Source organism: Marmota marmota, unplaced genomic scaffold, assembly GCF_001458135.2.
Source record: "Marmota marmota marmota unplaced genomic scaffold, marMar, whole genome shotgun sequence".
In the NCBI taxonomy this organism is placed as follows: Eukaryota; Metazoa; Chordata; class Mammalia; order Rodentia; family Sciuridae; genus Marmota; species Marmota marmota.
The window spans coordinates 18481568-18505298 of NW_025999982.1; the positions used below are offsets into that span (position 1 = coordinate 18481568).

General features: G+C 35.5%; 1 protein-coding gene across 1 annotated transcript in view; it reads right to left on the reverse strand.

The window, feature by feature from the left end:
• Positions 1 to 238: 238 nt before the first annotated feature.
• Pkhd1 (PKHD1 ciliary IPT domain containing fibrocystin/polyductin) overlaps positions 239 to 23731 on the reverse strand; it is a 427258-nt gene continuing 403765 nt past the window's right edge. The window contains exons 61-64 of the mRNA XM_048805732.1: positions 21889 to 21996; positions 18311 to 18469; positions 14153 to 14275; positions 239 to 1441 (exon numbers count right to left, since the gene is read on the reverse strand). Of these exons, the coding sequence (XP_048661689.1) occupies positions 1002 to 1441; positions 14153 to 14275; positions 18311 to 18469; positions 21889 to 21996 (830 nt within the window). The 3' untranslated portion in view covers positions 239 to 1001. The remainder of the gene's footprint in view (positions 1442 to 14152; positions 14276 to 18310; positions 18470 to 21888; positions 21997 to 23731) is intronic.

Below are 23731 nucleotides of genomic sequence, written 5' to 3' on the forward strand. Positions count from 1 at the left end.
TGATCCTTTGCTATGGTCTCCCTTAGACCCTAAGCACAATCTAGAAAGGCTGCACCTGATGTAATCTCTCTTCCCTTCTGTTGGGCAGCTTTATGCATTTCTTCTCCAAAAAAAGCAGCTCTTTAATAAAGGAGTTAGCTGGAGATCTATTTAGACACTTGGTTATCTCTGGTCCTCCAATAAAACTGTCTTCCATTTATAAATTTGATTCAGCTACTAATTAAGAGAGAAATATAGCTATGATACATTGACAATTTTATTTCTCAGATTTAGTATTTGACGTCTTTATTCTTGAGTAAAATCTCAGCAAAGCACATGAAAATATCAATTTTTGACTGTAAATACTCATAAGATGCAAACCTGATATGCATGCACTACTCTAGGTTCTCAATAATGACTGAATTTAAGCTACAAAATAAGCCACTTGTAAAAAAAATTAGGTAGTTGTCTTGTGATTGGAAGGTAAGCCCTGATACAGGAGGAAGCAGGATGTTTTCCAGTCTTCAAATGCAGGTGACCAGCTTATACCTGTATGAACAGGGAAAACAAATGCTTTTCTGTAATACTGAAAAACTAACTCTTGCAGATGAGACCTTTCCATGATTCTTTCCATAAGAGGAGTCCAAAGTGCTGTGGGTGGTCATCCCAGGGGAAGTTTAATAACAATTCCTACCGGTATAAGTCAGTATTAATACAATTATTAAGTTGGTGAACTAGGAGCAGAGATGGCTTAAGTTAAAAACAAATAAAAACTTATCAAGTGTTTAAGAATCTATTATTTGTCCAGCATTGGCAAATGATCTGTGATAGACTCAAAAGATATATAATCAGACACTGTTTCAGTCCACAGACACTTTAGAGCTCTAAATGGGATTCATAGTCAAACTCCTCCTACCTACTTAGGAACACATGTCAGGCCTCACCCTCACCTCCCCTGTTTATTGTCTGGAAATATTTTGAACATTCTGCTTTTCAGTCCAAATGCCCTCACCATTCCCTGGTTACAGCTGTTCCTGAACAGTTTCTGGTTGTGCAGAATGAAGGCAGAACTTCTCAGTGGCACCACAGGAGGCTTTCTTCTCTTGGGAAAGCCCCAAGCTGCTACTTCTCTTGATGAGCTGACTCTGTCCCTGCCACTGATGGCTCTCTTGTCTGAGGTCTGGGCACAGCAGCAGAAGTCGATCTTGGCCTGCCAGCTGGTATCTGAGCAGCTGCTCTTGGGCTGCCTTCCAGTTCCCACTCTCCTGCAGGTACAACTGCTGAGAAGGAGACCCCGGAGCACAAGTGTGCCTCTGGGATGTGACACCGGTAATACTGGGAGCAGCCGGAGCAGCCACTTCCTCTGGGACAGTGTGGCTGCTCACCTTCCTTCTGGACACTCCGTCCAGGGCATGGTTGGGAAGCTGGTTCAGCCTGCCCAGCATGACCTTCATTCTCAAATCTGTGGAAAGAGAAATAGGGGAAGAAATCATTTAGTTTTTAATCAGTTCATAACACATTTTGAATATCTAGGAATCTTGACAATATATTATCAACTAATTAAAGGTTGAATTATAACTGATGATCAATTTCCAAATACCTTTAAAAACACTTTTTCCTAAAATAAGAGTACTGTATCCCACACCCAAGTTGTAATTAACCATCCAATAAGTTTGATAATATGTCTTCAAAAAAAACCCACTTTTATGATGTTATTAAATAAACAAGGATTTTAAGTGTAAGCACAGAGCTTAAATTTGATATATAGACTTTAAGCAGGTCTAATTATTGGGAAACCCACACCCATATTAAGAAATGTGAACCTGAAAAATCAGTCTTATCTAGTATTTTGGCTTGTACACTAAATTTACAATTTAAACCTCTTTGATTTTATAAAAATGAATATAAACATAGGTGGAGCTAATATAAATATATGAATACATTTATGAGCATGTGCATGTTTGGTTGTATAATAGTGGAAGGAGAGAAAGTGAATTGTAATTTAGTCATGAAGTTAGTGTTCTTATCAAATTCCCCTTTTTTCTGGGTGGCTGTGTGACTTTCATTCCACCTCTTAGTCTGTCATGGCTTCAATTGTAAAATTTCATATTATTATCAGTCGTTACTTAATTTACTAAAATTTCCTTCATTTTAGTAACCTTAGTTATTATTTTCTTTCATTGAGATTTCATTTGTACTTTAGTTTTCTTATTAAACATAATTAAAAATTAACTCAGAAGAGTAAAATATTGGTAAACTAATGATTTAGGCTTTTTTTTTCTAATCTGGCCCAATTCTTAGAAGTGCACTATTATATATATATACACACACTTAATACTGTGATCATGCTCCAAGTAAAAGAGTTAAGTAACTTCTCACATTACTGGAGTAGTAAATGATGATGAACTAAGAATACATAGAATTTTAGTGATATCATAGTCAGAATTACCAGAACAGTTGTTTATGTTATTAAATATATAAAATATGACTCCCCAAAGCTATATAACATAGCAGCTAATAGCATAGGCTTATAATCAAATAAATGTGGTTATACTTCCTGCTTGGTCCTTTACTTGCTGAATAAACATGTAAACTGTACTTTATCACACTGTGCCTCAGCTTGCTCATCTTTGAAACAATAATAGTGCTGGTGTCTACCTTGTGGGATTATTTGAAAGTTAAATCAGCTGAAGCATGCAAAGTACTGCCCAAAAGCAACAATATGGTAAAGACTATCATATGGTTTGGATGTGAGGTGCCCCCATAAAACTCCTGTGTGAGATAATGCAACAATGTTCACAAGGTGAAATAATTAGATTATAAAAACTTTAACCTAACCAGTGGATTAACCACTTGAATTGGGTGGTACCTATAGGCAGATAGGAAACTGGAGGAAGTAGATCACAGGTGGCATGCCTTTGGGGTTTATATTTCATCCCTGGCAACTTACTTTTGCTCTCTCTTCTTGTTTGTCATGAACTGAGCATCTTTCCTCCACCAAACCTTTCCACCATGATGTTCTGCCTAAGCTCAATTCCAGAGCTATTGAGTTGGCCAACAATGGCCTGAATCTCTGAAACCATGAGCTAAAATAAAGTTGTCATCTAAGTTGTTCTTGTTGGGTACATTGATCAGAACAATTCAAAGCTGACTAAAATAACTATCACGATAATTGCCATTACCATTATAGTAACCATCATTGTTCAAATTTCTAATGTTTAAATAATAGTGCCAAGTGCTGATTTCAATATGTAATATTCGCTCATTCTTTCAATTCTTAGAGCCAACCCAAGAAACCATTAATACTATCGTCCTTGATGTATAGAAGAATAAATGAAAGTGAAGCTGGACATGATGGTATGCACCTGTATGTACTTCTAACCACCAAGGAGGCTGAGTTGGGAGAATGACTTGAGCCCAAGAGTTAAAGACCAGTCTGCGTAATATTTTTTGATTCATCTCACAAAAGTCAAAAGTACAGATGGTAGGCTTACTTACCATATTTGTAAAGCTTCTAAGTATGTACATGGGAATTCAAATAATCTCATGTGACCATGCATTAATCACTTAAAATAATTATTAAATGATTCTATAAGTTTCTTTTCTAACTCTGTCTACAACTTACTTTAATAAAAAGTACCTTAAATTAATAGTTATGTCTCACAGACAGTAAGATAATTTCATATTAAAATATACCAACATAGACAGTAACAAATTCATATTAAAATACAGCAACAAACAACCTCAATATGATAGTCCTTAGGTGTTTAAACTTAGGCTTTCTTTTGCCTTCAAAATTTACTTTAATAATTTAAAGTACCATTTATACAGCAAGTATACCAAATAACACATGTTGAGCACTACATCATGTATGTAATTTGTCCTTAGAATAACCCTCTGCAATGCATGCTATTATTATCTGTCATTTATATATTTATACATAACAGGGATTGAACCCATGGGTGCTCAACCACTAAGCCACATCTCCAGTCCTTTTTTGTATTTTTATTTATAGACAAGGTCTCATAAAGTTGCTGGGTCTGGCTTTGAACACAAGATCTTTCTGCCTCAGCCACCTGATTTACTGGGATTACAGTGGTGTGCCATGCCCAGCTATTATCTGCCCTTCAGAAGAAAGGTAATTAAGGGACAGAGTGACTAAGTATGCCTTCCCAATACCACAGGTAAATCAAGGGCAGATCTGGTTTACAGAATTCTAGATTTTTTGGTCCAGATTCTGTGCTTGTCAGCACCATACAACAATGTATAAAGTCCTAGACACCAATGAAGAATTAAGAAGAGTGTTTGGCTGGATATATGCGTATCAGTATGTCATATGTGCAAAGGTCATCTTTCATGTGCCTTATGATGAATAAAAAAAGACTCATCTTCAACCCTTGGGAAGTAGGTGGCAACATGGTCATCGACATCTACTATCACTAATGTTTTTGCATTTCACCACTAAATTCATTAACTACTCTTTTTTTTTTTTTTTTACACACAATGTAGATGCTAACGTATTAACTTGTGTATTATGCTTCTCTCAGTTTATTGGGAGCTGTCCTGGCTTGTGTCAGAAGACAATAGTGCTATCTATATCATAGAATTAAAAACCCAATTTATTAGTAGTTTAATCTAATCTAGCAACAGATGATGGGTGGAAAATGAAGTAATGAGGTGAGGTTATGAAAACGTAATAATTCTTTTTATTTTTTAATTTTTGTTTTTTTTGAGACAGGGTCTTGCTAAGTTTCTCAGGCTGGCCTCAAACTTATGATCCTCCTACCTCATCTTCCCAAATAGTTGGGATTACAGGTGTGTGACTTCTAAAATGCTTTTTACTTGGACCAGTAAATAAGATAAAGTAATCATGTTGTTCAATTGTTCCCACAATGCTTATATTAATATCCTGATAAGTCTATATTACTCATATCTCCCCTTTCACTTTCCACACAGTCTTTTTGTCTAGCGTTTATCTGCCATAGCTACCTGCCTGGAGGATTTCTCTTGCTTGGAGCTGTGAGAACTTTCCGGTTACTCTAGTTTTCCTATGGGATCTGAAACTCCTTCCAGAAGTGTTTCTTGACAGCTCAACTACATTGATTTATGCCTCAATACTTGTTGACTGGAGTTTCTCATTTGACCTGTGCTGCTGTTTCTATTATTGGTCACCTTTCTTTGTGTGACAGTCCCATCTTCCTCTTAGGACTTTGAGTGCCTTTAGGGAAGGAGATATTTTGTGCTATCAACCCTGTTCGCTCATTATGCCCAGTTCTATACCAAGCACTGGGCTTGGTATCATCTCCATAATTACTGCTCTCACCAGGAGGAAAAGGCATAGTTTATCAGGATCAGCAAATAACCAAAGAACAAGAAGAATAAATTGTCAGGTAGAAGCAAACTTAAAAAAGGAAAAGAGGCTTTGAATTTTAATCCCTTGGTAAAACCAATAGCACTTTGTGTAAGATGAATCAAATGCTACAAGTCACCTATTTTTAAGCCATTGAAAATATTGTTATCCTGTTTTTGAGAGACTTTCATTGGAAATATTTCCCCCCCTTGTTCTTCAAGTCTGTACCTCTTCATAAAAGACTACTGCAAGCCTAGCTTTCTTTTGCAGACCCCAAAACATTTAAAAGTCTCCCATAAATTATTTACATGGAAGCTCCAATCAGCAACATACCTGACAGACTCCCCAGCTGAAATGAAAGTTCACTGTGTAAAGGTGCCCAGGGAGGCTGGCCACCTCCCACTGTGAGGTTATAGACAGAACTAAGTCAGCACACATTACATGTCAGTGCCGACATCAGAAGGAATCAGCTCCTTTGATCTAGGACCTCCACAGGAAGCTTAGATCTCAGACAAATTAGATAAAAAATGAATTTATAGCAGATATGTGTCCTAAGGCATTCAGTTGAATGTTTGGGTTTTAGGGAAGGAAGGATAGCTAGTATCAAAACATATGAATTAACATGCCTTCTTCCCATCACTGCCTGGTTGATGAGTTTCCATTAGAAAGGAAAGAGGAGATTTCAAATTGCCTATACCCATGCTTCATAGAGTTCCATTGGTAGGTATGATCAAGTTTTACGGAGAATGAGACCAAATATGGGGCACATATATCCCTTCTCTACAAAATGAGGCCCTTACTGGCTTGGGGTGATTCCAGGTACACCTACAGTCTGATTTGGGGTGCTTCCAGGTAAACCTACAATCGGCTGCAATTTTTCCAGCTCTTCTTAACATCTTGTGGCTTATGAAACTTTCAACAGCAGTGAATATACACTATGCCCTTGCTTTTTAAGATTGCTGTGAGTGCTGGTTGCTGGCTTCTTTTGCTATCAGAGCATTAGTAATGAATTTCCCTTCTATTTTTCTCACGCCAATTCCATGTGCAGTGTTCAGTGTTAGAAGACTTGGAGATTCAATAAGCAGTCTCAAAATAGTTGACATTTTTGAAGTCTAAACATGGTCTGAGGAAGAGAAGTGGACAACTAATATGTCAAAAATGGATTCTATCATTTATTGATAAAGGAAAACGTCTTGCCCACATATTAGAAAATACATATGCAGTAATTAGTAAACAATATCACCAGTGTTATCTAGACTACTTTTCCTTTAAGTGGAAAGTTATCATTTATTTTAATAAGCAATGGATTGTCAATCAAAAGTTATAAAAATTAGAGAAAATAAAAGGAAGGAAAACATACTGTTAGTCTCCCACATTGAATCACAAGTGATCTCTGTTCCACTGATTTTCTGTTCCTCTAACAATGAATGCATTTTAGTAAATCAAACTCAGCTCACTTATGCTTCTGGAATTTACTTTGGTATATTTTTTGAAGTGAGAATCTAGGTTAATAATTATTCTAAATAGTCAAATTATTTAGCTCTATGTATAGACTGCTTTAATCTATTTTTTAAGCATGTATTACATTTTTATATCTAACATATATATTTATTATGTATAATATATAATTATAACCTATACTTATGCAATATACATATATGCATATATATGTACATAATGTGATACAACACAAGAATATATGTACACCCTAACACATACACAACACACACACACGCACACACACAGACACACACACACACTTATTGGGGCTATTTCCATTAGGGTATTCCTTTATCAGTATCACATTTTACTAAGAATAGTAACATAAATATTATTTCTCTGCTAGAGTTACACATTCCCATTGTCAAAAAACCAATTTCTTTTAGAAAATTTGCTTTGTATCATTGGTTTGTACTTTCTGATGAACTTTGTATTCATCTTATGCCACTTTACACTGTGCAAAATTATTGAAATTGCATTAAAACCAAGCTAATTTATAAATAATTGAGGTCCCTGAAATATTAGTCAATCTAAATACAAACATATTTCCTTTTACATTCATGTTTTCTCTTTAAACTACTCAGCAAAACACATCTTATTGTTATATACCTTCAACACATCTCTCATTAATATTTTTCCCAAGATATCATATCCCTTGGCCACTATTGTATATTTTATCACATTTTGTAACTATGTACTCCTAATTTCTTGTAGCAGTCCATTTTGTGTACTATAATGAAATACCCCAGGCACAGTGGGATTATAATCCAGTGTCTGGGGAGGCTGAGACAGGAGAATTGCAAGTTAAAAGCCAGCCTCAGCAATGGCAAGGTTCGTAGTAACTCAGTGACACCCTGTCTCTAAATAAAATGCAAAATAGGGCTGGGTATGTGGCTCAATGGTAGAATGCCCCTAAATTCAACCCCCAGTACAAAATAAATAAATAAATAAATAAAAATATAATAAAATACCTGAGGCAGAATAAACTTATAAGGAAAAGATGTTTATTTAGCATTTATAAAATATTATGTCTTTATAGATTGACATTTTATTTGAATAAGTTACTCAAGTTAATTATAAAGTATAGCAGTTACCTCCAACAATTATATCATCTGCAAACCATCTCCAACATTGTCCTTTTAATTTATCTCTACCTACATTCCTCAGCATTACACAATGTGTCCTCATTTCAGTAGCAAGTACTCTAATGTTCCATTGTTAAATATAATATTTCATAGTGTTCAAACACTTATTTAGCAATATTTCTTTTAGTAAACCTTTTCACTGCTGTGACCAAAAGACTTGACCAGAACAGTCATAGAGGAGGAAAGTTTATTTGAGGGATCACAGTTTCAGAGGTCTCAGTCCATAGACAGCTGGCTCCATTCCTTGGAGATAGAGGTGAGGTTGAACATCATGGCAGAAGAGTATGTTGGAAGGAAGTAGCTCACATGGTGATCAGTATGCAGAGAGAGGAACTAAGCTCAGTTTACCAAGTATGTACCCCAAAGGCATGCCCCTAATGACTCACCTCTTCTAGGCACACCCTATCCATCTTCAATTACTACTCAGCTAATCCCTAGCAGGGGATTAATTCACTGATTGGGTGAAAGGTCTCATAACTCAATCATTTCACCTCTAAATGTTCTCACATTTTCTCAGACATGAGCTGTTTTGGGGAGACACCTCATATCCAAACCATTATAAGTTTATTAAGCTTTTCTTATTGAATAAGTGCTAATTTTTTTTTCATGGTTTTAAAATAGGGGATGTTCTTATCTTTTTTCCTTATGTGATATAGACATGTTATTCATTAATGAATTCCAAACATATTTCTACTTTTCTGAGAGCTTGGGAAATGTCTCAGCTGTTCCTTACTTCTAAACACCTTGAAGCCATCTCTCTCCTCTTCACCCTCTGGCATTCTTTTAGATTGATGCTCACAAAAGATAAGTTCATAAACAGTCCTTTTTATTCCACATTCATGAAGCATATCAGATATAGTTAACAGTCTCTAAATGATAGAGATAAGGAGTCCCTGAAGTTGAAGTTCATAATCATATATGTATAAAGGCAAGCTTTTTTTTAACATGTAGAATTTTAATTCCCAACATTGGATGTATGGATTCTACAAATAAAATTCGTGAGTGGCCAAACATCAGTGCAAGATTTGGAGAAAAATGCACTGACATCTGCAAAGACAGAGGACTGTCAAGACAACTGAGAGAGGCAGCCATAGTAGTCAGCAGAAAGCACTGCAGGAAACACCATGTCACATTCTGCCCATTGCTAACAGTGATGTGCAGTCCTTATACTGTCGTCAGTCATGGGCATTATCCTGTTGTTGATCTGTTTTTAAAGAAATTGAGGATAATTTTTCTTTATTCTTTTCTACCAGTTTTTAACAACTGCTGGGATCCAAGGGTCTTCGGAAAGAAGGGAGAATCATTTCATCTCTATCTTCATCATTTACTCAATAATATTTATTCGTGGTTTTATATCATAATTGGTCTGGTTTAGATGTGAGGAGTCCCCCAAAATCCACATCTGAAACAATGCTAGGAAGTTCAGAGGTGAACAGATTGGGTTATGAGAACAATTAACCTAATGAGCATCTTAATCCCCTTCTAGGGATTAACTGGGTAGTAACTGTAGGTAGTAGGTAGGGTATAGCTGAAAGAGTTGGGTCTTTGAGGGTGTGCCTTTGGGGCTCCTATTTTGTCCTTAGTGAAGGGAACTTGCTTGCTCTCCCTCCTGGTATGATGTCCTGAGCCACTTTCCTCTGCCACCTCTTCTATCATGATGTTTTCCCTCACCTTGGGCCCCAAAGAAAATAATCTCCTATCTATGAAACCATGAGCCCCAAAATAACCTTTTTCTCCTCTAATTGTTCTTCTCAGGTCTTTTGGTCATAGCAAAAAAAAAAAAATAACTAAAACAATAAGTCTCTATAGTAAAGAGCTTTTGGGGTTAAAAAAGATACAGAATTTATACAAAAGATAGGAGAAACTGAACAATTATATTACATAGTAAGTGTTATGTAAACAAGGGTAGAGTTCTAGAAGTTGAGAGATGGGAACCACTCCTTCTAGATAAAGAGAATTTAAAAAAGAAAATAAAGTATTTGATCTGGATTTGGGAGAAATGGGAGACTGTGGCTATGCGGATACACTGGAGAAGAACATTTTGAAATGGGGAAGCCTGTGTTACAGATTGGGAATTCTGTCCTGGAAGGGAAAGAGAAAGAGGAGAGACACCTGCCAGCAATGTGGTAAATGTGACTGAACTGTAGACACATCTGAGAGGTAAAGCAACAAGAGAGGAAACTCAAGGACACAGAAGAAGTGGAAATGATAGAGGTTGATAAGCAAGAAAGGGACAGAGTAGGAAAGGGTGAACTAGGTGGGCTGGGGATGTGGCTCAAGCGGTAGCGCGCTCGCCTGGCATGCGTGCGGCCCGGGTTCGATCCTCAGCACCACACACAAACAAAGATGTTGTGTCCGCTGAAAATAAATATTAAAAAATTCTCTCTCTCTCTCTCTCATCTCTCTCTCTCTTCGAAAAAAAAAAAAAAAGAATGAGTGAACTAGGAATTCAAGATCTATAACTCTGAGATGTCTACATTGGGAGATTTGGATGTTATTGACCAAGTTAAAGGAACAAAGAAACCATTGAGTAAAAGTGATGTGAGATTGAGCTTTGACAGGGCAAAGCAGAAGTCTTTTCCTGGCATTTCTATGAACCAGAGTTTCTGCAAAATGGACAATCAAGCCTTCACTAAATAAGATATGAAACCGTGTGATGTGATTTAGCACTCAGAGGATTAAACATTCAACTCAGAAAAATGATATTCTTGCCTTTCACATTCCCTCCCATATTTCAGTTCTTCCAATAGATATTGTTGCATTTGCTTTACACTTGTTTATTGAATTAACTTGTTCTCCAGTTGTCCACCAAATACTATTCCTGTGTACCAACCATATTGGGAATTCATAAAGGACAAGGAACCAGATACCATCCATTGCAAATGTACAGACAAGACTTTGTTGTGTACTAAGTAAATATTATTTTCTATTTATGGGGAGATTAAAATAGTAACTTATAGACACTTCAGCAGGTTCTCACCTAAATGTCACAAAGATGAGTAATATCTTTTTCCAGGGTTTCGCATCCTTGGTAGTACTGACATCTTGAGCCAGATAATTTGTGTTGGAAAGGTGGTATTTATAATACATGATGTTTACAGTATCCCTGATCTCTATTCACTATCAATAATATCCTGGTCCTCCCAAGCTATGACAAAAAGAATGTTCCCAGTCATTGCAAACATCCTCTGGAGGTAGGATGGGTGACTGTCCCAATATGTCTACTGCTGAAGGAATTCCTCAGACCCAAAGCTTTACGCTTTAAAACTGAGGCAGCACTTGGGAAGACCAGGTTGTGTTAGTCACCCTATCCGGAGGGCAAAATTGCTGTGGTGACGAACCTTTGGCCTGTGGGAACAGAGAGTCATCTGTCCGATAAATTCCCAACACCAATAGTACTGCCACAGAGACATATATTTAGGATTTGTTGAACCCAATGAAGAAAATGTTATGATTGAAGTAGGAGTAATTGGGGAAAGCTTTCTTGGAAAAAAAAAAAAAGTTATCTGAGTCAGTGATTTAATATGGAGGCAATTTTAACAGATGAAGGCAAGAAGTCCAATTTGAAGAAACTTTGCAAGCAAATGAGAAGGAAGAAGGGAGAGAAATCCCAGGGTAATTGTCAGCAAGAGGCAAGAGGGTAAAATCCAAAATGAGATCATAAAGATGGAACAGAGACAAGACTTGAAGATTTTGAGTCTTGAGTAACAAGAATAACACATATGTTAATGTTTACAGTATGCTAGGAATTGTTCTGTGCTGGCTTTACTGATGTTAACCGGCTTAATATCAATAACAATCCTAATCAATAAGCAGTATTATTATAACAATTTTATCAATGAGAAAAACTGAAGGGCAAAGAGGTTGTCTTGCTTGAAGGCACAAAGTCAGCCAGATACCACCCATTGCAAATGTACAGACAGGACTTTGTTGTGTACTAAGTAAATATTATTTTCTATTTATGGGGAGATTAAATTTAAAATAGTACTTATAGACGCTTCAGCAGGTTCTCACCTAAATGTCACAAAGATGAGTAATATATTTTTCCAGGAAGTCAGATTTAAAGGAAGTCAGATTTAAATCTTATCTGTCCAACCCTGGGTTCCATGCCCAATCTCGTCACATTCCCCTGCCCCTCCAACCAACAGTGGGAATCCATTAAATCTATAAGTAGCAGAGCAACATGATCAGACATGAATTTTGAAAGGTGATTTAGATGACTCTTTACATCAAAAGCACTGAACAGTACAGTATAAGATATATATACCTTACTTCCCTTATCCTTCTGTAGCAACTGTCTAGAAACCCTGTTACTTTCATGAGATTTTTGGTAAAAGTAATATCACAATAAGCTTACAACCTAAATGTAGTAGTAATAGTTCCATCAGCTAAATAATTTCAAATGCAATAATAATGCTTAGTAATGGCAAAGGGCCAAGCAGCAAGACAGCCAACCACTTTAATAGTACACCCCAAAAGTTTAAAAACAGAGCGAGAAAAGGAAAAACAAAATGTTGTGGAAATAGGGGAATAAAACCAGATTTATTTCAAGCTAGCAATAATTAGGTAGATGATAATAATTTTCAAAAACTATAGATGATACCTCATTATTTGCTTTGGAAAAGATTCTGTTAAGATTTGGAAGAAGCTTAGGTGATAAATAAATAAATCCACTGTGATACAGGGATTACAGTGAGGTGGGTTGGATAACACATCTTTCTATTTTCAGTGTCGATTTTCTAATAAACCTCTTCCAAGAAGCCCTGTCCCTGTCTCATTCCTGATAATTTATTAATAAGCCACCACATAAATGTTCCTTATTAAAACATCCAGGTGTGTGGACTGTTTAATGTGGTTAATTTAAGTGAGACAACTGAAAGTCATGTAGATGACCAAATTAGATGAGGGGAGAGATCAGCAATGTTCCCGCCATTCACTGAAGAGTGCAGCTGAATGTCAAGAGCTAAGTCCAGGCACTGTTTCAAACACCTGCCCTGTGTTTACATGCAATAATATGGACAAGAGTCTTATCCATTAATAAGAAAGACAAGAAGCCAAAATTAAAATGATCTTCAATGGCACCTAGAAAGAACCTGTTCCCTCTCTCCATCTCCATTCTCATCTCCTCCACTCATACTTCAACCCACACCTCCTACTAACATTTGTTGTATGTCCAAGAGATGGATAATCTGGAATTTTTTTTGAAACTCATTTTATCCATGGGTAAAGACACAAAAAGGCAAACAAACAAACAAACATACATACATATGCACGCACAGACACACCCAAACACCCCCCGCAAAACACACACACACACACATCAGTGCACTGAGCTGCTCTATTTTGATTAAACATGAACTCAGTAAGATTGGTATTCCTTTTTCAAGCAGAAAATATGATAATTGATTCTTACTTGGAAAAAAAAGAGAACATTCTTCCTTTTAGAGTATGTTTTAAAATGTTTCAGACCCATGGAAATCACATGAATGTTTTTCATACACCATAGCCATACTTGGCAAAACCATCTTGTGTCCTGGGCTCTATATTCCTATTATATGCATCCTTAACAGGACAAGGGCAGAGCATTGATCCAAGGTAAATGCTAATCTTTGCTTGGCACCAATTTTAATGGCAATTTAACAATATAACAAGTAAAATCATCTGGTATAATGCAAAATATAGGCAAATCATGCATTTTGCTAAAAAAATACAACTAAATGACAAAGCAGGGTATAGCAAAGCTGACATATTTCTTGAGGGTTCCACATTCCATCAAATTTGCATAGTAGGTATTTGGCAACTACACTCTCTGCTTTCCCAAATTCAATAATGTTGCCAAATTGGCAGCTTTGTAATAGCTGAGGGAAAGATTATATGCCTATACTCTGGTTTCCCCTTTTCTCATGTAACAACTCAAATGTTAAACCAATAATCTACTAAGAAAAACTATATAAGCATCAATTTAAATAATTGGTTACTAGCTGAGAAAATCAGCTGAACCTGTACCTTCTTATGCTGGGGTATACTTGCTTGAGGAAAAAATGTCACAAAAAAACAAAAAGAAAAGGCTTTTAACAGAATTGCTTTAGAAACTGACATTCGTGGGGGGAGGTAATGAACCCACAGTTTGTTCCCAGTGAGTCTCCTCTGTGGAGTTGTTGGCATTGTCTAAACTCACCTTCTTCTGCCAAAGCATCTTCTTTTTCTTTTTCTTCTTGTGATCGACAGCGTTTGGATGGGACATGGATATGGTTCTTCTGATCATTAGTCTGGGATTTAGGTACCTCTTCAGGTTTTGTTTCTGTATTAACACAAAAATGTATTTCTTCTGATTAAAAGAACATTTTTTATTTATAAAATGTTTCTCTTTAAGCCTCCTCCCAGTATCCTTGTGAAATACACGCAATAGAATGCATATAATAAATTCAGAACTTAAGCAATAATGAATCCCATGTACCAATCACCAACATTACAGTTTAAAACTGTCGGTCCAAAACAGTAGTAGTCGCATGTGGCTACTGAACACTTAAAATGTGACTAGCTCGAATGGAGATGTGCCCTAAGTATAAAATGCATAGCTGGTTTTGAAAAAAAGTAAAATATCCTGTGCTGGGGTATATACTGTTTTTTTTTTCATTCATTACACATTAAAATGATATTTTCACTATATTAGGATGAATGACAACTAGAAAATTACTATGTGTTTCACATTTGTGGATCATGTTATATTTCTGTTGGACAGAGCTAATAATTAACAGAATGTTACTAACTTTTTTAACTTTTTGATTTGAAATAATTATAGATTCTAAAAAGGGTTGGTTCATAGGATGACATTGTTGGGAAGTAGTGAATCCCTTAGGAGATGGAGCCTTCTCAGAGGTCCTTAGGTCACTAGGGACATAACCTCAAAGGAGACTGTGGGACCTGGTCTCTCTTTCTCCCTAGTACTCTCCTCCCTCCCTTCCCCTCCACCCCCCTTCCCTCCTTCCCTCCCTCCACCCAATATGAGCTGTAAATATTTGTTACTATAGGTCTTCCCTGGATGATGTGCTTCTATCTGTTATTCTTAGAAGAGGCCAAACCAATGGGACCATCTGGTCTTGGATTTTGAACTTCCCGAACTATGAGCTAAATAAACCTTTTCATTTTATAAGTTAGTTGTCTCAGGTTTCATTGTAGTAATGTGAAGCTGACTAAAACAGTATCGACATCAGGAAATTGATATTGGTACAATCAACAGAATTCAAACAGATGCATGCTTTTGACTGAAAAAGTTAAATCTTATGTCCATCTGTGGCTGAACATATACTTAATTTTCCATTCATTTGTTTAATAAATGTAATCATCACAAACATATTTACATTTTCATGCCAGATACTGTTCTGGGCACTGTGAAAACTATGATGAATGAGAAATACTCCATACATGCTTCCATAGAGCTTTTGTTCTAGTATGGATGACAGAGATAATAAATACATTTGTAACATAATATCAAGAAATGCTATGTTGTAGTGTGAAAAGGCAATTGTTGTGGGGGAGAAAGTAAATGTTTGGAGATAGGTGTGATCAGGAAGGACATACCTGGAGATGAAATCACAGTCAACAAAATGAAAATCAACAGCCACAAAGAAAAAGTCTATCTCGCTTAAGAATATCTCTGATGAAACTATAAAGAGATTTAATTTTATTAAAAATATAAATAGTGATTTCCTAAAGGGAAAATAATTTTATACGTGAGTTTCAAGCTGAACTTGCTGATATTTTTATGGAACACCATTTCTACTCACCGAACTAAAAAGGATGATTGAGGACAAACTGGTCATTAGTATTTGGGTATTTGAAAGGTTTTCTTTTTTAAAATGAAGGAACTAAGATGGTAAGAAAAAAAGAACTTACAGCATTTTTCATGAGTGATTAAATCAAGTTTTCATGGGCAACTTAGAATTCTGGAAAACCTATATTAATTTCCATGAATTTCATAGATTTGAAAATCTTACAGACTAATATGAACACTTGTGATTTTTTTAATTGTAGAAGGAAATATATATCAACATTTAGCAGCCGGCAAAACTCAGTGAAAAATTATGTATCAAATGACCAAGAGATAGTGCTTCAAAACCATGCCTGGGTAGATGCTCCATTTAAAAATACACGGTAGACTAGTAGAGGTGCTTGTAATAGTGCAACTGAGGTGGACCTTAAGTCCTTCTTGTCAAAGAATATTCACAATTATCTGTAAAGCCTAATAAGTTATTTTCCATTTTTCTACTATATAGCTGTATGATGCTGGATTTCCTTGATATACTTCAGCACAAACCAATACATTGCAACAGACTGAATGTAGAAGCTGCTAGAAGATTCCAGCTGACTCCCATTAAGGAAGACATTTAAAAGATTTGTAAAACTGCCACTTTTTTATTCATAATGTCTTTTCTGAAAAATATACATTTTTAAAAAATAAAAGTGTTAATTATGCTTACATTCACTGTCTATATTATTGTTATTTCAAAATAAATTAACAAATAAACTCTAAATGTTCTGTTTTATTTTTAATTTGGAAATGCTAATGTATAGAACCCACACAGACAAAAATTCTTTAGGTTCTCCATAATTTTTGACAGTATAATAGAGTCCTCAGACAAAAATTTTGCCAACTCTGACATAGAACATAAGCTGAATTGGAGAATTATTTTATGAGGAAGTTAGAAAGCAGTACATTTATCTGATTCTAATGTAATGAAATGCTAATTTTAGAAATTAAAGTACAGAAAATAAAGTATAGAACATAAAAAAGAAAAAGCAAGTTACTCATATAGAGCTAATTGCTGTGAAATTTTTTGTCAATTTTCTTTCCATCTCTATAATTTTTAAACTAGCTAGGAATGTACCCAGTCAGAAAAATGTGGAGATTTAATATAAGGAAATGTGCTCACAGATACTGAAAGTTTTAAAGAACAGAAAGGACTGAGATAATAGATACAAGTAACTTCAAGAATAAGCTACTTCTAGCATTGAGGGAACAAACAAGAGGAGATAAGATCTGCAGAGCTTAATGAGAGTCCTCAAATGGCTAGTACGTTTGAATAGTAAATTGAGGCCGAGAATTAAATCACCTGTTACACAGGATCACTTGATGTAAAAAAAAAAACAAAAAACAGAAGTTTATTACAAAACCGAAAGTACTACAAACACACACACACACACACACACACACACGGGGGTGTGATGTGGGTAGATGATTGGATTTAAAACCCAAACAAAATAAAAAACTGCTTTTCAACAAATCACAGACAGTTTGTCCACCCAAATAACCAGGACACAGAGAGAGGCAGGGCCAACTGGCCATCATGAAGTTCAGATATAGGGTCTGATAAGTGAGCAACCTTTCCTGAAGATCCCTCAGATATTCAAGCACAGCGAATATTTGGGTGGTAGAACTGTGCTACCTCCTTCTTCCTTTCTCTTTTGTACTTTATTATTATTATTATTATTATTATTATTATTATTATTTTGCCTTTTGCCTCTTTTATTCATTGGCTTATAACTTTGGCTCTTTTTACTCATTCTTGCTTATAACTTTGATGTTATAATAAATACATGTGGTGGTCTGGAGCATAATGTTTGGCTAGTATAAGGGATTTACTAATGCTCTATCTGCCTCTCTTTCTCTTCCTAAGAACCAGCTAGAAAGATAGACAGAAGTTCTTTCAGAGACCCCCTTCCCTCAATGACTCAGCTTAAAAAATAAAAAATGAAAAGATACTCTGCTTTTGGGGAAATATTCAAGGACATACTTAATTTCTTTGTTTCCAGAGAAAAATGCCCAGCACTTGTTTCCCTCTTTTGAAGGAGAAAAGGATGTTTCTGTGTGATTCTTTAGCCCATTTTCTGCAGGGTCAGCTGGCAATGGAACATAATGTTTCAGGGAGAGGGACATGGAGCTAACTGCCTGGATGCTTTGTGGCTGTGTAACCTTGGGCAAGTTATTTGCCCTTTCTATGCCTCATTCTCCACATCTGTACTGTAGGCATAATATTTATCACCTGCATAATTGAGTTGTTGTGAGCATTAATAATTAATTTATCTAAAGTCCTTAGAGCCTGGTACATAGTGAATATTCAATGAATTTGAGCTTTTATTATTTTGTCGCTGCTATTATTTAAGATTTTGCAATCCTTGTCTCTACTATATTAATTGAACAGTTTGACTCCACATAGTTTTATGTATTGCAAAGCACACAAACATTACTCTTTGAAGAAATAAAAAAATAAACATACAAGATTTTTTTTCTAAATATTTTTATTCCTTCCCCCTCCAAAACAAAAAATTCACGTACTTCTGTTTTTGCTTTTCTTAAGCCAACAACACACCAGACAGATCAGAGCCAGCCACGAGACCACTGAGCACAGGGAAGCAGCCATCAGAATGGTTGACCTCTCCTTTCCAGTCACAGGCAAGACAGCAAAGGGCCTAGATCGAGCTGTAAAATTGGCTCCTGTTTAAAAAAAAAAAAAAGTTCCATAATATATTCAAATGGTAATAATAAAAACTTGTGGAAAAGATTTGTTTATGATAGTGCCTGCCACTTAACAGGTACTCAATAAATATTTATTAAATTAAATTATAAAATAAGTGAGTCAATAATAAATCCAAGAGTTATATTCCTGAAGAACTATACGGTACCACCAATAATTCATACTCATTCCTTCCAACACAGGCAGAACCTGTGTAATTCTATCCAATTTTTTCAATTGTCTCATGTTATTCTCAGACATACCTTATCTATCAACACAAAATTATAGATTCATTCATTCTTCTCCTAATTAGGAAAAAAGAATATTCACAGTTCCAGAATGCTTAGAACTACTTGCTCTGTATTTGCTTTAAATATGGAAGGTAACACATTAAAATAGGGGCACAGAAACTCCCAGAGTGCCAACAGACTTTCTGAAGTTCGGAAGAATTGGAAAATGGGAGTAGACTAATGGCAGACGGAGCTAGTTTGGTTATGTATGATGGGGCAAGATGAGGAATTTCCTATTGAGAAAATATATCTAAGAATTCACCTGAAGCCCTTGCAATTTTGTAGATTGAAATGTTTGGGTTTTATCCTATTATTATTTATGGAGCAAGGCATAAAATAATCTAGAAAAGGAATTGGCCTATACACACAAAAACCTATACACAAATGTTTATGGTAATTCTATGCATAACTACCTAAACCCAGAAATAATTCAATGTCCTTCAGTTGGGGACTGAATAAACAAAAGTCAAAGGGGAGCCAGGTGCTGTGGCACACACCTGTAATCCCACTGACTCAGGAGGCTGAGGCAGAAGGATCACAAGTTCAAACCCAGCCTCAGCAACTTAGTGAGGCCCTAAGCAACTCAGCAAGACCCTGTCTCTAATAAAATATTAAAAATGGCTGGGGATGTGACTTGGTGGTTAAGCGCCCCTGGGTTCAATTCCTGGTACCAAAAGAAAAAGAAAAAAAAAGAAGCCATAATGAGCTGGGTTTGTAATGTATGAGAGACTTATAAGGATTCTGTATACACAACGGTAATATCTATTCAATTGCTCCTCTACCCAAGAAATTGAAGAACATTATTACCAGCTCTCTGCTTGATTCACATATAAATGAAAAAGCTATATGAATCAATGCTCATCAAACCTATTATTTTTGAGTGCCAACAAAAAAAATAATTAATTGGCCTGAATTTGTGAATAAAGTCTGCTTTCCAAACCTTCTAGCACTAGAAATTGATACACTTGCAAACAAGCAGTTACTCTTGGGATCTGTACCATTAATCAGCGTGATGTCAATAAGAGGTCCCTAAAGTACAGACCATTTAATGTTTTTACTGTTCTTTTGTAAAATCTCTTTCTTACAGAGCCTCAGTTTATAGACTTGGTCTTGAAAATTGTGAAGAACAATTTAGGGAAAAAACTTTTAAGACAAATCCTTAGTTATTCTACTTTATAAGTTACATGGAGGAAACTAAAAGTAGTGATGTACCAAATGTGAATGCCAAGGTCAGTTGGGTATCACATGAGGTACTGAGAAGTTTCTGTCTACAATATATCTTACCTTTAGTTTTATAACTTTTTCCTTAAAATAACATTGATTATGTATTTGGCTAGTCTTAGATAATCACTAAGGAAATTAAAGGACAAAAATCTTTTAAATGTCAGAACAAATCTGAGACCAATATCCAGCCCTGCCTATCTGATCCTTTAAAACACATCCATTCAGAAACTCGTGCACAAGATAAAACACCTGAAGTTCCCTGTTCAAGTACACTGAACATGTCACACTGTGAAACTGTGCTTACATCAGCACACTTTCAAAGGTATTATTAAAAGGATAGCTGCCCCACAAAATTATACTTAATAGTATTACATCACCTCAAAAAATAGTTTGTTAAGTAATACAAAACTTGGAATTAAAGGAAGATGATTTCAAACTTTATTCAAGACCTACTGGCATTTTTTCAAAATGGTCTTATCAAAAGTTTATCAAATTCTCTAGAGTATACTTTTGATTGACTATTTATTTATTTATTTATTTATTTATTTATTTATGTTGGGGTCCTGCTATGTTGCCCAATGTGGTCTTGAGTTCTTGGACCCAAATGACTCACCTACCTCAGCCTCCTAAGTAGCTGGGATTTCAGGCACATAGTAATGTTTATCATTAATTAGAGCTTAAACTTGTTAATTTGTAGAAGATTGATAAGCTGCAAATAAGTTTCATCCAATAAAGATATAAATATGCTAAGCGAAGTTAGCCAATCCCCCCCAAAAAAACAGATGCGGAATGTCTTCTCTGATATAAGGGGGGTGACTCAAAATGGGGCTGGGAGGGAGAACAAGGGAGGAAGCTTACCTCTAGATAGGGAATAAGGATGTGAGGGAAAGGGAGGGAGAAGAGGAATAGCATGGACGGTGAAAGGAGACCCTCATCATTATACAAAATATATGTATGAAGATGTGACTTTGGTGTCAACATACCTTATATACAATCAGAGATATGATAAATGGTGGTATAAAGGTGTATTAAGAATTGTAATGCAAATAATAATAATAATAATAATAATAATAATAATAGTAATAATAATAAAGCTCATGTATAATGGCAAAAAATAAAAATAAAGGTGCATGAGGAGGTGTTAAATAAATAAATAAATAAATGATATGTGAGCATGTAACCTCAGAGAATATGGCTTTATTGCCCTGTATCCAATTGACAAACTTATTTCAGCATTTCTCTTTTGGCTATATGGTGCTATACTTCAAATGCTCTTTAAAATAGTTTTGCCATCCTTCTGGTTCCTTCATTAATGAATTAAATAACTTGTTGACAAGTACTCATTATATATTTTCGCAAGAGATGCCCTGAATGCACCAAAAGGGAAATTTCTTTAAGTGTTTTATCAAGGAAAATTGGGTCATATCACATTTTGTTCACACCCTCTACCTGTGGTTCTGAAGTCCCAGGAGGTTACTAGGCTTTATCACCATTTTCCACATGGGAATGTATGAGGAGAGGGAGACCCAAAGAGAAGATTTCATAATACTCAATATCTCAAGACTGCTTCTCTTATAAATTAAAATTTCTCACTAATACTGAACTGAGTATCATAGAAATAAGAAAGGAAATAAGTAGAACACACAAAAGTAAATTTTCACATCTAGAGGAAAATATACACTTGGATTCTTGCTCACCATGAAGCCTCCTGAGGCTTAATTTCTATGTGTGCTTGCTCTTCACATGGTTAATGATACAGCCAAGTGAGTTTTTTTTCTAAACTAGTATAACTTCTTACTCACAAGAGGAGTTATTTCCATTATAAAGATGAAGGGATCATTTTTTGAAAGGAAACAGATAATAAAAGCACACTGTGCTGAAATTACCTGGAGGGGAAGTAACATTAAAAATAAAGTGCCAGTTTGACCCAGAGATCAAGACTGCCAAGTTGGAGAAGCTCACATAACCATCTTGTGTTTCTGCCTGGGTACACCCTATAAACAAACACAAAACAAAATGTAGCTATTAGTTATCTATTCGAGATCAGTGTCTTCAAGTCTTTTCTGAAGACAAGAAACTGGACAATAAAGGAAAATGTTTAAAAAATTAGAGAGGTTACCAAACCCATCAAGTTCTTAGACAAGTCTTAAAACCAAATATTTAAAAATAGAATAATAACAGAAAACATATATTGAAACATTCATATGCTAGACACTGTGCTTTATACATATCATTATCTATAACTATATGACAACCCTGTAAAATATGCTATTGCCAATATTCTAGAGATTAAAAAAGTAGATGCATAAAAATTACTTAATTCTGCGATTATGGCCAAAATCTTCCTGATTTCAAAATTTGTATTCTTAACTATTACTATAGGTTGACGTTTTATTATTAGAAGTCTGTCAAGGAAAAAGTCTATTATCTTTCCAGGGGGTCAGTATTTTTATGAGTATTTATGTGGTAGCAGAGTTAAGCCAATAGATCAGAATAACAGCTAGTCAGAAAATCATGACCAACATATATACCATGCTTTAGCATAGTCTCTGGGTCTTAGTTTCACTGAATTAAATGCAAACAAGAAAGTTCACATTTTATAACAATAAACCATACATTTATAAAAGGAAAAGAGGCAACTTAACTCAGGATTACATTGCCAACACCATAAATTTGTTTTGGACTCTACTACCCCTAAATTACTTTGCTAATTAACAGCTGCTATACTTCACTCTGGAAATGTCACTATAATTGTTATGGTGGACAGAGTATAGAGTGGTGTTAAAGTTTATAAATTGGTTTGAGATCTCTAAGGCTGAAAGGTATCATAAAGATATAGCATGCTTAGTGGTACATTTTTCAATTCAATTGCTCAATCCTTTTTGTGAAAACAGTGTCTTCCTCATCAATTTTGCAGAGCTAACTAAAACTTTTTGGGGAAACATCTTTTCTTTCATCTCTTTAGACTCCCAAAATAAATAAAATGCCCAGAAAAATGGAAATAAATAAGCCAAGACTCAAATAAATGATAGGCGCCCAAGATAAATGCAGTTTATACTCTTTAAAACCTATATGCATCAAAATTATGGTCAATAAACTCTTGCAAACAATGAACTGCAGAGTACAGATGTTCAACATGAAATCATTTGCTGCAGTTTTTCCTTTGACAAACGTCCTTATTGTTCCCATCTTTGGAAGAATACAAAGCAGCATTTAATCGAAATGTGTCCGTGGAGCACAGTGAGTCTGTCTCATAGAACAGCCGCCAAACTGCCTAATGGAAAGTACTTTAGTTCCAAATGGGTTTGCTTTTGCGTTAAATACCAGCTTGCCTTAGAGATCTCCACAAAGATTTCCTTATATATCTATGATATTCTCAGATTTGAAGCATATGTGCCCAAAAGCTGAAGCAGTTGCTGCCAAGTACAGTACATTACTCCAGGGTTCATCATATCTTTGGAATAGCTATTATAAAATATACAAATGCCATTGACAGTCTCCCTGATCAAGCTGGTATAAACAAGGCACTGGCTGGATGAAGTAGGGTGCTGGGCTGGAAGCAATATTGAAATTGATTACATGGCTACCAGAGAATATTACCTGAATGTGTTTCCACAGAGTATATGGCTTCTAAAATATCTTTGCAACTTAAACCATCTCTACAACGAATTCACTTCCCCCTTGCTGTACACACTAGCAAACTATTGTATAATTAATGTTAAGGCATTA